At 43.0% G+C, this 15,000-nt stretch overlaps 2 protein-coding genes across 3 annotated transcripts in view; one reads left to right on the top strand and one right to left on the bottom strand.

Moving 5' to 3' along the window:
* The window catches only part of LOC143125356 (adhesion G protein-coupled receptor L1), a 62,806-nt gene extending 57,155 nt beyond the window's left edge, over positions 1 to 5,651 (top strand). The window contains exons 24-26 of one of the 2 annotated variants that reach the window (XM_076286754.1): positions 625 to 642; positions 2,945 to 3,288; positions 3,370 to 5,651. In XM_076286754.1, coding sequence (XP_076142869.1) covers positions 625 to 642; positions 2,945 to 3,288; positions 3,370 to 3,903 — 896 coding nt within the window. In that variant the 3' untranslated portion in view covers positions 3,904 to 5,651. Of the gene's footprint in view, positions 1 to 624; positions 643 to 2,944 lie in introns of both variants that reach the window. The other variant, XM_076286746.1, reaches the window with a different exon arrangement.
* A 9,198-nt stretch (positions 5,652 to 14,849) lies between these two features.
* Positions 14,850 to 15,000, bottom strand: part of LOC143125618 (phospholipid phosphatase 3-like) — a 12,918-nt gene continuing 12,767 nt past the window's right edge. Inside the window, exon 6 of the mRNA XM_076287245.1 lies at positions 14,850 to 15,000. This exon is cut by the window's right edge and continues 2,466 nt beyond it. The gene's annotated coding sequence lies outside the window, so the exon portion shown is untranslated.

The following is a 15,000-nucleotide window of genomic DNA, read 5'->3' on the forward strand; positions in this document are numbered from 1 at the left end:
TTCAACTCCACAGGTTTGTCTTGTCTACTCATTGGTCCGTTCTTGTGCCTGTCTTTTATTTCTCCACTCCACTCATCCATTTCTCCTCCATTTCTTCCAGTGTGATTTTTTGTTTGTTTGTTTGTTTGTTTGTTTGTAAGACTGTCTAATAATCAGTGTCTGTTGAGTGGTCTCTCTCTCTCTCTCTCTCTCTCTCTCTCTCTCTCTCTCTTTCTCTCTCTCTCTCCATGTTCCCCTCTCTGGTATGTTTTTTTTATCACTGCCGATTTACATCCTTCTGTCTGTCTATTTCTCTGTCTTTCTGTCCATGTGTGTGTCAATTGTCTTATGACGGTGTTGTCTATCTGGTATCTTGCTTGCCTGTCCTGTCTCTTTTCAGCTTTATACATGTTTTGGGTATCAATGTCTGTACTGTTTAATGACTGTTTATATTTGTCCTTAACTTAGTTTAACCTTTAAAGTTTTGTCTTTGTTTTTCCAATTTCTATGTCTATTTCTCTGTCCCTGTCTCTTTCTGTCTGTTGTTTCTCTCTCTCTCTCTCTCTCTCTCTCTCTCTCTCTCTCTCTCTCTCTCTCTCTCTCTCTCTCTCTCTCTGTCCCCCTGGTTTGCTGATGGCTGAACAGGAACATACAGAGACTCAAGTATGACCTTCAAATGACCTTTAGCTCCATTCCCTTCTTTCCTCCTGCCTTCACTCCACTCATGCTGTTGTTGTGGTGGTGTACAGTGTGTGTGTTTGTGTGTGTACAGTGTGTGTGTTTGTGTGTGTACTGTGTGTGTGTTTGTGTGTGTACAGTGTGTGTGTTTGTGTGTGTACAGTGTGTGTGTTTGTGTGTGTACAGTGTGTGTGTTTGTGTGTGTACTGTGTGTGTGTTTGTGTGTGTACTGTGTGTGTGTGTTTGTGTGTGTACTGTGTGTGTGTTTGTGTGTGTACTGTGTGTGTGTTTGTGTGTGTACTGTGTGTTTGTTTGTGTGTGTACTGTGTGTGTGTTTGTGTGTGTACTGTGCGTGTGTTTGTGTGTGTACAGTGTGTGTGTTTGTGTGTGTACAGTGTGTGTGTTTGTGTGTGTACGGTGTGTGTGTTTGTGTGTGTACAGTGTGTGTGTTTGTGTGTGTACAGTGTGTGTGTTTGTGTGTGTACAGTGTGTGTGTTTGTGTGTGTACTGTGTGTGTGTGTTTGTGTGTGTACTGTGTGTGTGTTTGTGTGTGTACTGTGTGTGTGTTTGTGTGTGTACTGTGCGTGTGTGTGTTTGTGTGTGTACTGTGCGTGTGTTTGTGTGTGTACTGTGTGTGTGTTTGTGTGTGTACTGTGTGTGTGTTTGTGTGTGTACTTTGTGTGTGTTTGTGTGTGTACTGTATGTGTGTTTGTGTGTGTACTGTGTGTGTGTACTGTGTGTGTGTACTGTGTGTGTGTACTGTGTGTGTGTTTGTGTGTGTGTTTGTGTGTGTACTGTGTGTGTGTACTGTGTGTGTGTACTGTGTGTGTGTTTGTGTGTGTACTGTGTGTGTGTTTGTGTGTGTACTGTGTGTGTGCGTCAGAACGACCTGGTAGATCGGCCTCCCTTTTTCCTCAGAATGAATAGCCAGCTACGGCGAATTATGTTGCATAAACAGACGAGTGCCCACGTTTAATAAGGGCCTTTATTGGCCATGGGCTAGATGACGAGGAAAGAGGCTGAGTCAGAGTACGCCGAAGGAAAGGTTAACCAACCCACCCCCGTCGGCAGAAACAGGAAGTTATGAAACGCTCGGCAGGGATTGGAGAATGACTATGACAAATGGGTGGTGGTGGGGGTGGGGGTTGGATGCATAGTTCACTTTGTGACTCATGGGAGGTTGGTTGTTTGTTCCTGACAATTTCCTTCATAATAGCATGAAATTGATCTGCATCACTCCTTCAATTAAGCAATCAAAATGTGCTTGCATTTGTTTTACTGCTTTAATTAACATTAAACATTTAGGAATTGTTTCATTTCAGACAATCTAGTGGTGTACATTCTAGTGGAGGCAAAAGTTACAAAACAATTCCATCACTGTCCATAAACGTATGGACTTAACTGTATTTTTTCGTGATAATTGGAAAATGGGCTCAGGTGTACAGTAGGTGGAGTGACAATTGTCATGGTATCAGAAGCAGTAGTATATTTTGTAGTTAATTTAGGAGGAACAGGATATTATGATGCCAGGGTGAAAGTCATAGCAGTACATAGTTATAGATTACTGTATATAATTAACAGTTCTGGTCAATACAATACAGATATGTTATATATATGTAATACATTCATATTGCATTCATATTACATTTCCACGTGATTCTCAGTACATTTGGCTTCGTTGAGTATCACAATGATGACTGTTATCATCGTTATCAGAATATCTGATAGCGGTGTTGATGTTGGTGATAGTGCTTGTTTAGTGAGGATTTATAGTTAATATCTATATACTAAAGTTAAGTCTTTAATTTTCCATACTAATGCCAAATATTAATTAAATTCAATATCCTTACTTTAACCAAGGAGACACATACAATGTTTATTTCTATTAATTTATTTTTGTAGCATAATGCACCACTTTTTGTCTCATGCTTATGTCATTTTCAGGCAAAAGAAACCTATTGGTAAACTATAGATCAACTTTTGTTATAGACCCTTTCAAGAGAGTTCCATTATCAGCATCATAGTTGGCCCCACAAAGCTTCCGTTTTAACATTCCATATGTTATCTTAATGCAGAGGAAGTAGATTGGGAACCAAATCAAGCATTGTTTTTGTTTGTATTGTTGAAAGGGTCTATAGAATTAAGGAATACTTTCTGGCTTAACTGTATTTGGGTTTTGGTCATAGCTTGTTCATTGATAGTTTCTGTAGTACATCTGTAGTACATAATTATTCACTGAAATGCTCACTGTGGTGTGGTTGCGTGTGTTTCTCTGTCTCCCCACCAGAGGGCACCCTCTCTCGCAGCCGTGAGTCCTGCGGCCTGGAGGGCGTGCGCCTGAACGGCAACTACAACAACAGCTATTCGCTGCACGGCGTGGGTGGCGGCAGCACCGACCTATTAGGCGCCGGGTCGGGCCAAGGGGGCGTGTCCGGGGAGCACTGCTCCACCCTGCTGACGCCGAGAGGCGCAGAGCACGGCGGAGCAGGTGGCGGGATGAGGAGGAACCTATCGGACGCCGCCGCGCTGGAGAAGATGATCATCTCTGAGCTGGTGCACAGCAACCTGCGCCCGTCCACCGATCGCTACGGCACCAGCCACACAGGAGGAGGAGGAGGAGGAGGAGGAGGGGCAGAGCTGAGTTCAGAGTCGCGCCACCAGAGCCAGGACTTCCTGTCGTCTTCGTCGACGGTGCAACGTGAACCACCGCAGCTCCACCAGAGCCAGGACTTCCTGGCGTCGACGTCGACGGGGCAACGGGAGCCGCCCCAGCGACCTTTGCCCCGCCCACCTCCGCCGCCCCCTCAAGACGAGGACGAGCTCCTCTACAAGGCGCTGGAGAAGCCCCGCCTCCCCGACAAGCCCCGCCTCCCAGAGAAGCCCCGCCTCCTGGAACACCACCTCACCCAATCGGTGTTCTACCAGAGTGAGGAGGAGTCCGAGAGCCTGTCGGCCGAGCTCACCGAGAGCATAGGCGGAGCCGGCCGGGACCGAGACTCCTCCTACCCCGACAGCAGCCCCGAGGGGCTGGTGGAGGTCAGCACAGGGCCAAGGGGAGTCGGAGGAAGTGGCGGCGGCGGCGGCCTGCCTCCCGACGAGCTCTACTTCAGCGCCAGCCGGCCAGCCCACATCTCTGCCTTCTACCAGCCCCCGCCGCGGCCGAGGACCAATCAGGACGCGGGGATGGGTCTGGAGCCCGCCCACGGCGAGACAGACGGACAGATGCAACTGGTGACGAGCCTGTGACTAGGGCGCTGGTGACCGGGACACGGAGGGTTACGGGAGGAGGACGAGCCACGACGCCGTTGCCGTGACGACGACAATGATGATGATGATGATGAAGATTAAGATGACACCAAAACCATTATCATCTTCATAGTTGTTGTCGTGCTATAGATGAAAATGATCATAACAATTGCACCAGTGCAATATTTGGTCATCACTTACTTACGATAAATGACTACAATGATTCTGACCTCACCATAGCCATCCATGACGAAGAAGAAGAAGATGATGATGATGATGATGATGATGATGATGATAATGATGTATTGGTGATGGTGAGGTCATTGTTATGATCATTTCTCTGACGGTGGTCGCAGGGCAATAACCATTAGCACCGTTTCTAGTCATTATAAAGACTAAAATGACACCAACGATGATGATATTGATGATGAAATTGATGATGATGATGATGATGATGATGATGATGGTAGTGGTGTTGCCATGGCGTCCTCCTCCCTGCCTCTGTCTCCCGGTCGCCTCCACTCCCACCCAGCTCATTCCACTGCCTTCATCGCAAACACACACACTTCACTTCACCTCACACTTCACCTCCATCTCTCCCTTGCTCGTTTGATCCCCTTTCCCTATCCTACATTTGCTTACCACTTTTTCATTATTTTATTCTCTCTCTTTCCCTCTCTCTCTCTTTTGCTCTCTCTCTATTTTATCTCTCTTTCATGCCATTCCACCCTGCTAATTTCATTCACATCTCTCTCTCTATCTCTCTCTCTGTGTCTCTCGCTCTCTATCTATCTATCTAACTGGGTGGAGTGGTATTGTTGTATTGTCAGTCACTTTTATTGATCCTTAGTGTTTTAGTCCCCCCCCCCCCCTTTGGAGAATGTGATAGGCTTTGATGCCAGACAGACCCCCTCAAAAGCGCTTCAACATTGCCAAAAAATCACATTCCCACGCACGCGCACACACACACACACACACACACACACACACACACACATATCAAACTCTTTCTACGGGAAAAAACAACACAGAGACACAGAGCGACAAGGGCCCACCAGGCTCTGTTTCTAACAGACAAGACTGTATCACCTGGTGAGGTGGAAGTTCAAAGGTCACGTGTCAGTGGGGTCACAGACTGACCTAAGGGCCTAAGACACTTCTGGACTTTTGGACTTTAGACACTCTTTTGGGAGAACTGGACTATATAGACTCTCAGTCTTTGTCTTCATCATATAATCTATATACAACCCCAAGGCCTCAACCAATTCAGTCCTTTTTTGTTCCCGAGGGACAGCTATCGGAAGGACCTTCGGAACTGACCTTCAGATCTCCACCTGTTGGTTTGTCGGTTGGACAGTAGGAGGACACTAGCTGTTTGTCGTCGTGACAACCAGGCCTTGGAACAGAACTCTGAAACTGAAAAGTGTTTCACCCTTGCTGTTGTTTGATCTTTGTAAATAGAACTGAACTTAAAAAAAAAAAAAAAATTAAAACATATAAGGATGCGATCTTCTATCACAAACGTTAGAAAAAAATGAAAATGAGGGGAAAAAATGAATGGTGAAAAAACATAGTTACAAAAAAAAAACAACGTGTGGGAGTCTGTGAAATGGATGACCCTGTCTTCTTTTTGACCTCTCCTTCGATCTCTCTCCTGCTCTCTCTCTCTTTTCTGTTTTCAGCCTGCCTCTCTCTCCGTCACAAAAAAAAGAGGTAGATTAAAGAAAGAGACCAGGAAAGGCGATTGAGGAGAGAGATTTTGTATACAAAATAAAAATAGAACAAAACTCAGAAGTGTCATAGCATTCAATATTTGTTTTGTTTCGTTTTTCCATTTTATTATATTGCCAACAAATTGTTTCACAATTGTTTCACAATCACTTGCCGTCTATTTAGAATAACACTGAATTTTTTCCAGTCTTTGTTGGTCCGCTTTGATGGGTCCACTCTTGTATAATTTTCCACTCAGCCAACCCCCTCTTCAGGAGCCTTGACGGCCTGCCTTTGTGGGTGTTCCTGTGACCTTCACGCATCAAACACCAGTTAAAGGGACACCAGGCAAGCCTGATGCTTTTTCTCAAGAAACTCCCCCTCGCTCGGTCTGAAGCTCTTTTCCTTTTCTTTGCATCTTCCATCAAGGGTTTTCGCTGCTTCTTCGCCGGCTCTGCCATTATACACACGTTTGCAACAATCGCTAGCGTTTCGTTAGCCTCCCTCTGTGCTGTGGATGCAGGATGGAAACTGAAACTGCTTCGGTCGCCGGGTACGATACACTGAACTTGCAAGCGGGATATTCTTCCTACAGGCAGTAGGGGCGGGCGAGAGAGTCTTCATTCGCCCTGTAATGAGTCATTTAACCATATACCGACTTACGAAGATGAGTAATTAACACGAAAACGTTGCCTGGTGTCCCTTTAAGGCTCTCTCTCTCTATCTCTCTCTCTCTTTTTCTCTCTCTTTCTTTCTCAATCTCTCTTGCTCTCTTTTTTGTATTCTCACTTACTAGGGTTGGGCACTGAAACACGGTTCTAATATGGCACCGGTGCCGACACAAACGGTAGTAACTCCACAATGTGGATTTCGGTGCCTCATTTCGGTGCTTAAATAGCGTTTTTTTTTTTTTTATACAAGGCATCACTGTATGTCATGCGCCATCTCTAACGTCTTGCTCTGATAGCAACACATCCAGATACAGTTAGCTAACATATGATAAACACTGGATGTATAAACCAGAGGGGTGCACCACATAGGCGAGCGGACAGTGTTTGACAGCTTGCGTGAGCCCGAGTAGCTTGCTTTAAAGCGATATCGCGAGCTCCTGTCAAAATCTAGCAGTGGGCCTAACTACACACAAGCAAAAGGCTATGAAACAACATCAACAGTAGGCTAGCCTATACATTACACAATATACTTGCTAATGCGCTAACTGACATTTATTTGAAATGTTATCAGCAAAGTTGTAAGGTGAAAACTTTATTTCACGGTGTTAAACAACATAATGGCATGATATTAATCTTTCATGTGCATGAGGCCCATAGCATCACAATGAATATGAAGATCATGTTAAAAGTTAGCTGGCAAAAACATAAATATGTAGGTTACATACCTGATGTCACTGAGCTGTCAAAGAGGCTACAAACCATCTCCGAACGTTATCGCTAATTAAACTCAGCTGACTGGTGAATAGCGCATAGCCATAGTTGCTGTTAAAATGCCTACTAGGCTAGCGCTGGGAATCTAAACACTTCAACACCGACATGTAGCCTAACATGTTCAAAACTACTGTGTTATGGGTTAAGACATGACATTTCTTAAAGCATTTGGGAACACACTGAATTAACTGGAAAGTAGTCCCTGTTAGATTAGCTTGCTTACAAATGCCGTTGTCCATGACCTGGCAGTTTTATGGCAAGCGGTTTTAACATACCTTATGGCAAACCGCCTACACTGGGTAAACTTAAAAGCAGAGCTTACCATTGTGTGTGCATGCATGGCAAGTTGTTTTAACATTTAAATGTATTATTCGTAGGAGCAATGAGATATTGATAGTAAATTGAATATAACAGTTCAATTTCATGTTCAAATGTGACTTATCAATAAAAAAAAAGCAATTCATGCTTTATACCATTTTAATTTAAAACCTTTGAAAAACAAAGTACCGGTTCAGGCACAGTTTCGGCACCGGTACCATTTTAAAAGTATTGATTTAGCACCGGTATCGGATAAAACCCAAACGATACCCAACCCTATCACTTATACACATAAACATAAACACACACACACACACACATGCATTTGCTTGTGTTATGAGATACACATGAAGAATCATAAATAAGTCATGTTATTTAATTTCAGGTAATATCAATAAAAGTGCATTTGTTTTGATTGAATAAAGATAAATAATAACAATCCAGTTTCAGTGGAAAACAATTTAAAAAATGATTAATGAAAATACATGGTGGATATTGCATTTTGGAAAAGGGCTCTTCACATGAATCACTCAAAACTCCACAGATGGTGAGGCCCTGGTCTGGTACCAACTCTCAGCTCTCACATCCACCATCTCCAACACAGACACACACACACACACACACACAATTACACATACACAGACTTATAAGCACACATAATATTGACACAAAAGCTCTCTATCACACACACTCTGCTCTCTATCACACACACTGTGCTCTCGCGAGAACTCTGGATTTCCAGGGTATGAAGATCACCCAGGTGTCAATTCCAGTTTTTCTCAGTTGCTTTGGCGCATTTCTCAGATCAGAATGGAAATTCTCAAAACTGTTTGTTCAAGACATAAAGAATGGTGTCAGGACTTGTCATTTTGACTGCACTGAAAGTTCCATTAGAAATGATTTGAGAAATGCACCAAAGTGACTGAATAACTATTTTTGAGGAGTGGACTGCATTGTTTACCGTTTTTTATCTAGATGGAGTGTGTTATCTAGATGTTGTTTTTAACCTCTGATCTGGACGGGGACATTTACAGAGGAGAATGAAATATCTTCAACAAAAGCGACAACAACAACAAAAAACCAGGAAAGCACCTGTTACATCTCACCTGACACAGTTGTTTCCGTAGACCAGTGTTTCTCAAAGTGTGGTCCGGGGACCACTGGTGGTCCGCAAGTTATCCAAAGTGGTCCATGAGCAGACGTAATCAAATATAATATAGATGAGTTGTTTGCAATATTGAACCAACTTGTATGTAACTCCAAACAGTTCTACAACACTGTCTATGTAAGATATGCCAGTTTAAATCATATGAGTCCTCTGACACTATAAGCAAAGTGCAAAGACAATAAGCAAGGTAGTTCAGTGAGTAGGCCTATTGTGTAGGCTATTATACTGTTGAAGTAGGTCTAATCTTTTTTTTTAGGTGGTCCGTGCGTTTCTTTTTTATTGGTTAAGTGGTGCTTCGTCTGAAAAAGTTTGAGAAACACTGCCGTAGACAATGTTACCCACCATTCAGTGAGACAGTTTAAGCAAAGACAGGTAAGTCAATGAGTCTATTCACCCAAACAATCAATTAATCAATTAAGAATGCCATAACCACCACCAAACAGGAAATCATGAAAATAAATAAATTAAGAAAACCATAACCATCACCCATCAGGTCTCATTGGATGCAGTAGCTTCTCTATTCAGGCATTGAATGGTGTCAGCCATGAAGTTAAACCAGAGACTTTCTAATGAGGAGACACATCACTCAAATAATCCTCCATGGAGTTACTTTAGTACGCCGATATGGCTGTTGTCTACACCTATTCCACCCCTTCCACCGACATGTCAATACATTGTGTCAATCATGTGGCTGCACTGGTACACAGGATTGTTGTGATCTCGTGAAGCCTTGCACACATGCAATTCTGCCCAATAGGTGTACTATTCAGGCATTGAATGGTGTCAGTCATGATGTTAAAGTCTTACCAACTTTTTAAAACGGTTTACTGATAATTTAAGTATTGTATTGTTTTATTTGTAAGTTACTTTGGACAAAAGTGTCTGCCAAATCCCATAACCATAAACTAAGCCATCCAGCGTAATTAGAACAGGAGAGTTCTAGATGCCATTGTCAAGGGTTCTGAATGATCTTAGGTTATTCTATATAGGCTATACATGTTTGAGGCTTTGCTGATTCCTATAACTGATTCCTGGCTGGGTTAGAACTCTAGATTCCTGTATGATTGAACTGGCTGGCTAAATTAGTTTTTGACAGAGATCAGGTTCTGATACAGACTCTTGAGACCCCCAGCGATGAGTCACGAGGAATGATTACTGATAAGTACAGTACACCACAGCGTGCAGACCATATAACGTCTTTATTTATGTATGTCTCCGATTCTTACAAAGGAAATGGTACAAATACAAAGGAATGAAGGAAGACGCATCCCTTTTGTTCCCTGAGTACAGCCATTCAATCCAAACGAGAGGTGGTATGAGGTGGTATGAGAGGTGGTATGAGAGGTGGTATGAGGTGGTATGAGAGGTGGTATGAGAGGTGGTATGAGAGGTGGAGAGGTGGTATGAGAGGTGGAGAGGTGGTATGAGAGGTGGTATGAGAGGTGGTATGAGGTGGTATGAGAGGTGGTATGAGAGGTGGTATGAGGTGGTATGAGAGGTGGAGAGGTGGTATGAGTTCAACCATTCAGTCCAAACGAGAGGTGGTATGGCATACCACTGCCACTTGGGGGCACTGGTGAGCACTAAATGATGACTGATATGTACACCACAGCATGCAGACCACAGTGCCGTATGACGTCTGCTAACACCAGGCTAAGACATGCAGTACATGTGCAATAATAGGCAAGACAAACAGGCTCAACAGAATTCACTCTGAACACTCTGATTGTCGACACACGTACCAGAACACAAAACCACAGGCAGGCAATAACAACAACTATTAAAAATTGTTCTCTTTCCCATATGCATGCTTGTAGCCAGGCACCCACACGCCCCGGTGCACATAATAGTAACACGTCATATTCAACACTGGGACTTTGTCTTTGAACTTTGTCTCGTTTACTTTTGCTTTAACAACAACCGCTGTGTAAACAACAGATACTGACGTTACTTATTTGCATCCTGCAACCCCTGTCTAACGTCTCTTTTTATACATGACTACTGTACTACAGACCCTTACCCTTATAATCTCTCATATCTACCCCCACCCCCCTCTCTATCTATCTCTCCCTTTCTCTCACTCTCTCTGTCTCACTCTATCTCTTTCTCCTTACTGAGTTTGAGATACCTGCCCCAACATTCTATCCAATGATCTCTCTCTCTTCTCATTGGGACAGTGGGAAGAGGGGAGGGGGGTTGCAGAGTAAAAGATTGAAGCTTGATAGAGGGAGAGAGGGACACACACACACAGACAAACACACACCAGTGAAAGGGAACTGTTCACCTAAGGGATTGGTGTGTGTGTGTGTGTGTGTGTGTATGTGTGTGTATGTGTGTGTGTTTGTTTGTGTGTGTGTGTGTGTGTGTGTGTGTGTGCTTTTAGTAAGCACAGAGAGCGCTAGATATTCACTGAGTGTGCTGTTAGCGTAGCAGGAGCAGACAGACAGCAGATCAGCAGGGGTGGGAGGGATTCTGTGTAGGCTGTAGTCTCCTGTCCAGTGCAGGGGTGGGAGGGATTCAGTGTAGGCTGTAGTCTCCTGTCCAGTGCAGGGGTGGGAGGGATTCTGTGTAGGCTGTAGTCTCCTGTCCAGTGCTTTTAAAACCAACCGCCCATCTACTACTGCCTTTAGTTACCAGGCTGGGATTTTAAGTCATAGTTGTGTGTGTGTATGTATTCTTTTTTATTCACATTTTACAAAGCGTCACAACTTTTTCAGAATTTGGGTTGTACATTACAGTATGTTGTAAGACCTGAATTCCGACAATATATAACTTTACAACGCGAATTCTGAAAAAAGTTGTGACGCTTTCTAAAATGTGACCCAAATCTGCAAAAATACTTACTTTATGTCAAAAAAATGACAACCTGCAACTCATACAGTATAAGGTTCTCAAATTTCACCTCACTGGATCGAAATTATTTTAAATGAGACTCAGTTTTGAAATTTGTCCACATTGCACACAAAATAACCCAGACACCTATCTTCACGCAATGTGGCAGTGCACTCCAATTCAACAATTTCGGGAAATGGTCACTGATTCCTTATCCACCCTTATGGGCTGCCACATCCCAATGTCCCCTTCCCTCTGCATGCTAGTGTTTATGTGTGTGTGTGTGTGTGTGTGTGTGTGTGTGTGTGTGTGTGTGTGTGTGTGTGTGTGTGTGTGTATGTGTTCTCATGTGTGTGTGTGTGTGTGTTTGTCTCAACGCATTCACGTGTGTGTGTGTGTGTGTGTGTGTGTGTGTGTGTGTGTGTGTGTGTACCCCTCTAGCTGGAGAACCACTTCAGTCCGAACTGTTTTGTTTTGGAACTACTCGGAGCGCTCGATGACGGGCCAGTGGCCCACACAGGGCTGCAAGCTGCTGGAGACGAACAGCACACACACCACCTGCTCCTGCAGCCACCTGACCAACTTCGCCCTGCTCATGACCCAGCAGGAGCGCAATGTAAGACATACACACACACACACACACACACACACACAGAGAGAGCCACACATAGTCATTCACTTAATCACATACACTCAATCAGGTTACGCACTTCACTTTCAGACAGACAAACACACACTCTCTATCATATTGTCCTCATCTCTCCCTCTCTCATCACATTGTCCTCATCTCTCTGTCATCATATTGTCCTCATCTCTCATCATATTGTCCTCATATCTCTCTCATCACATTGTCCTCATATCTCTGTCATCACATTGTCCTCATATCTCTGTCATCATATTGTCCTCATATCTCCCTCTCTCATCATATTGTCCTCATATCTCTCTCATCACATTTTCCTCATATCTCTGTCATCACATTGTCCTCATATCTCTGTCATCATATTGTCCTCATATCTCCCTCTCTCATCACATTGTCCTCATATCTCTGTCATCACATTGTCCTCATATCTCCCTCTCTCATCACATTGTCCTCATATCTCTTTCATCATATTGTCCTCATCTCTCATCACATTGTCCTCATATCTCCCTCTGTCATCACATTGTCCTCATCTCTCTTTCATCACATTGTCCTCATATCTCTCTCATCACATTGTCCTCATCTCTCATCATATTGTTCTCATCTCTCTTTCATCACATTGTCCTCATCTCTCTTTCATCATATTGTCCTCATCTCTCTGTCATCATATTGTCCTCATCTCTCATCACATTGTCCTCATCTCTCATCATATTGTTCTCATCTCTCTTTAATCATATTGTCCTCATCTCTCTTTAATCATATTGTCCTCATCTCTCTTTCATCACATTGTCCTCATCTCTCTTTAATCATATTGTCCTCATCTCTCTTTCATCACATTGTCCTCATCTCTCTTTCATCATATTGTCCTCATCTCTCTGTCATCACATTGTCCTCATATATTTCATCATATTGTCCTAATCTTTCTTTCATCATATTGTCCTCATATCTCTTTCATCATATTGTCCTCATCTCTCTGTCATCACATTGTCCTCATATCTCTTTCATCATATTGTCCTCATATCTCTCTCTTTTATCACTTTTATCATTGTCCACATATCTCCTCGCTCTTTCCCTGCCACTCTCTCTCTCTCTCCATCAAAGAGATCATAGGTGTTGATAAGGAGAACTGCAAGCTGTCCTCAGAATTCCAGCGATCTGACGCAGGATGCCTTGTCATCACATGTACAAGAACACAAAACCACAGACAGAGGAAAGTTTCATTTCTCCCTCCCACTATCTTGCGTTGTGTTGTTTTTTTTATCATGTGCATACCCATACAAGCAGTGAAGGCTTTTGCTGAAGGCTAATATTGTTTTTGTATGTCTGTGCTGAATGGGTGGAAGTGGATGTAATATGCATTTTGTTGTTGTTGTTGTTTTTGTAGTTGTGGAATGGTCACACGTGATAGCATTTTGTTGTTGTTTCTCCCCACATTATGTTAATCCCTATAATTGAGTCTGTAAATCAATTATAGTTTCGTGCAATGCTAAAGGCATGCTGTCCTAAGGCATGGTTTTATTGTGCAATAGAACACACACACACACGTCATTTCAACAGTCTGTCTGTCGGAATTTTAAGTGTGTGTGTGAGTGGGGGGGGGGGGGGGGGTTAATTCATTCATGTTCAGACAAGGAAGAGACATCAGTCATTTTTAACTGCCAGTGACTCTCTGTCATAATATAAATAAACAGTGACTCTGTCATAATATGTACACTAAATAAACAGTGACTCTGTCATAATATGTACACATATGTATATCTCTCTTCCTCTCTGTTTACCTCCCTTCCTCTGTTTCTCTCTTTCGCTCCCATTCTTTTACACTCCCTTCTTCCTCTCTTTCTCTCTCTCTCCCACCTTCAGAATTTGACATATGGTCTTTACAGCCCATTCTTTACTGTCAATCTTTCACCTTATCTCTTTCATGCTCCCTATCTCTTCTTTTTTTTCTTGCGCTCTCTCTGTTTCTCTCACTCTTTCCCAATTCACTTTCATTTGTTTTTTCCTCTCCCATTCACCCATTCACACACCCACTGTTTTTTCACCCACTTTCAATCATCCTCCTTCCTATTTCACTGTCATTTGTTTTTTTTTATCTCTCCCTCTCTCTCGTTCAGAATTTGACCTTTGCCCTCCATAATACTTTACTGACAGCGCAACACCTGGACAGACCTGGAGCCAGGGAAGAGAGAGAGAGAGAGAGAAAGAGAGAGAGAGAGAGAGAGAGAGAGAGAAAAAAAATGAGGAGCTGAGTAAGCACTGTCAAGAGTACAGTTTTGATTTTACTGAAGCAATGAAAATATTTTTCAAATTCCTGGACTACAGCTGGAAAAGGGGAGCGGCAGAAGGACAAAAAGAAAGAGAGAGAAAGAGACAGAGTATATGAGATAGAGAATGAGAGAGAGAGAGTACATACCATACACCCTTCCACATCATTTCAAGAACATACTTACGTAAGCTAGTTTAGTTTAACGTTCCGGCTTTTGCCAACATCATACCGTAGTGTTAACCAAAGATTCTAGAGTGCTACGCTCATTCTTAAAAGATGCATTCAATCCAAAGTCATGTCTAGTAAGACAGCTCTCTATTTAGGGAGGGAGGCAGCAGGCAGCTGTCTTTCCATTTCGAACAGAGTGTGTGAGTGAAACAGAGAATGAGAGAGAGAGAGAGAGACTACTGCACATACCATATACCCTTTCAAGCACCACACCATTTCAAGAACATACTCAATTAAAACTCAATTGATTTGAATTGAACTCGGAGAAAACTGAACTTTGGAGAATTGAGTTTTTGTCCTACCAATAAAGCTCTTCTGATATTTTAAACTGAATTGAGAAGTATGTATTGCATCATAGCATGCCTTTATTTATGGACGTCTCTGAGTTTTACAAAGGAAATGGTACAAATGCAAAGGAATGAAGGGAAAACATGTGTCCCTTCTTTGGCCCCCTGTGACTTCAGTTCATCCATTCACTCCAAATGAGAGGTGGTAT

The sequence above is a fragment of the Alosa pseudoharengus genome, unplaced genomic scaffold (genome assembly GCF_046254945.1).
Source record: "Alosa pseudoharengus isolate Yale_2024_CS ecotype anadromous, Long Island Sound unplaced genomic scaffold, YU_APseudo_1.1 YU_APseudo_1.1_scf_1, whole genome shotgun sequence".
NCBI classification, from domain to species: Eukaryota; Metazoa; Chordata; class Actinopteri; order Clupeiformes; family Clupeidae; genus Alosa; species Alosa pseudoharengus.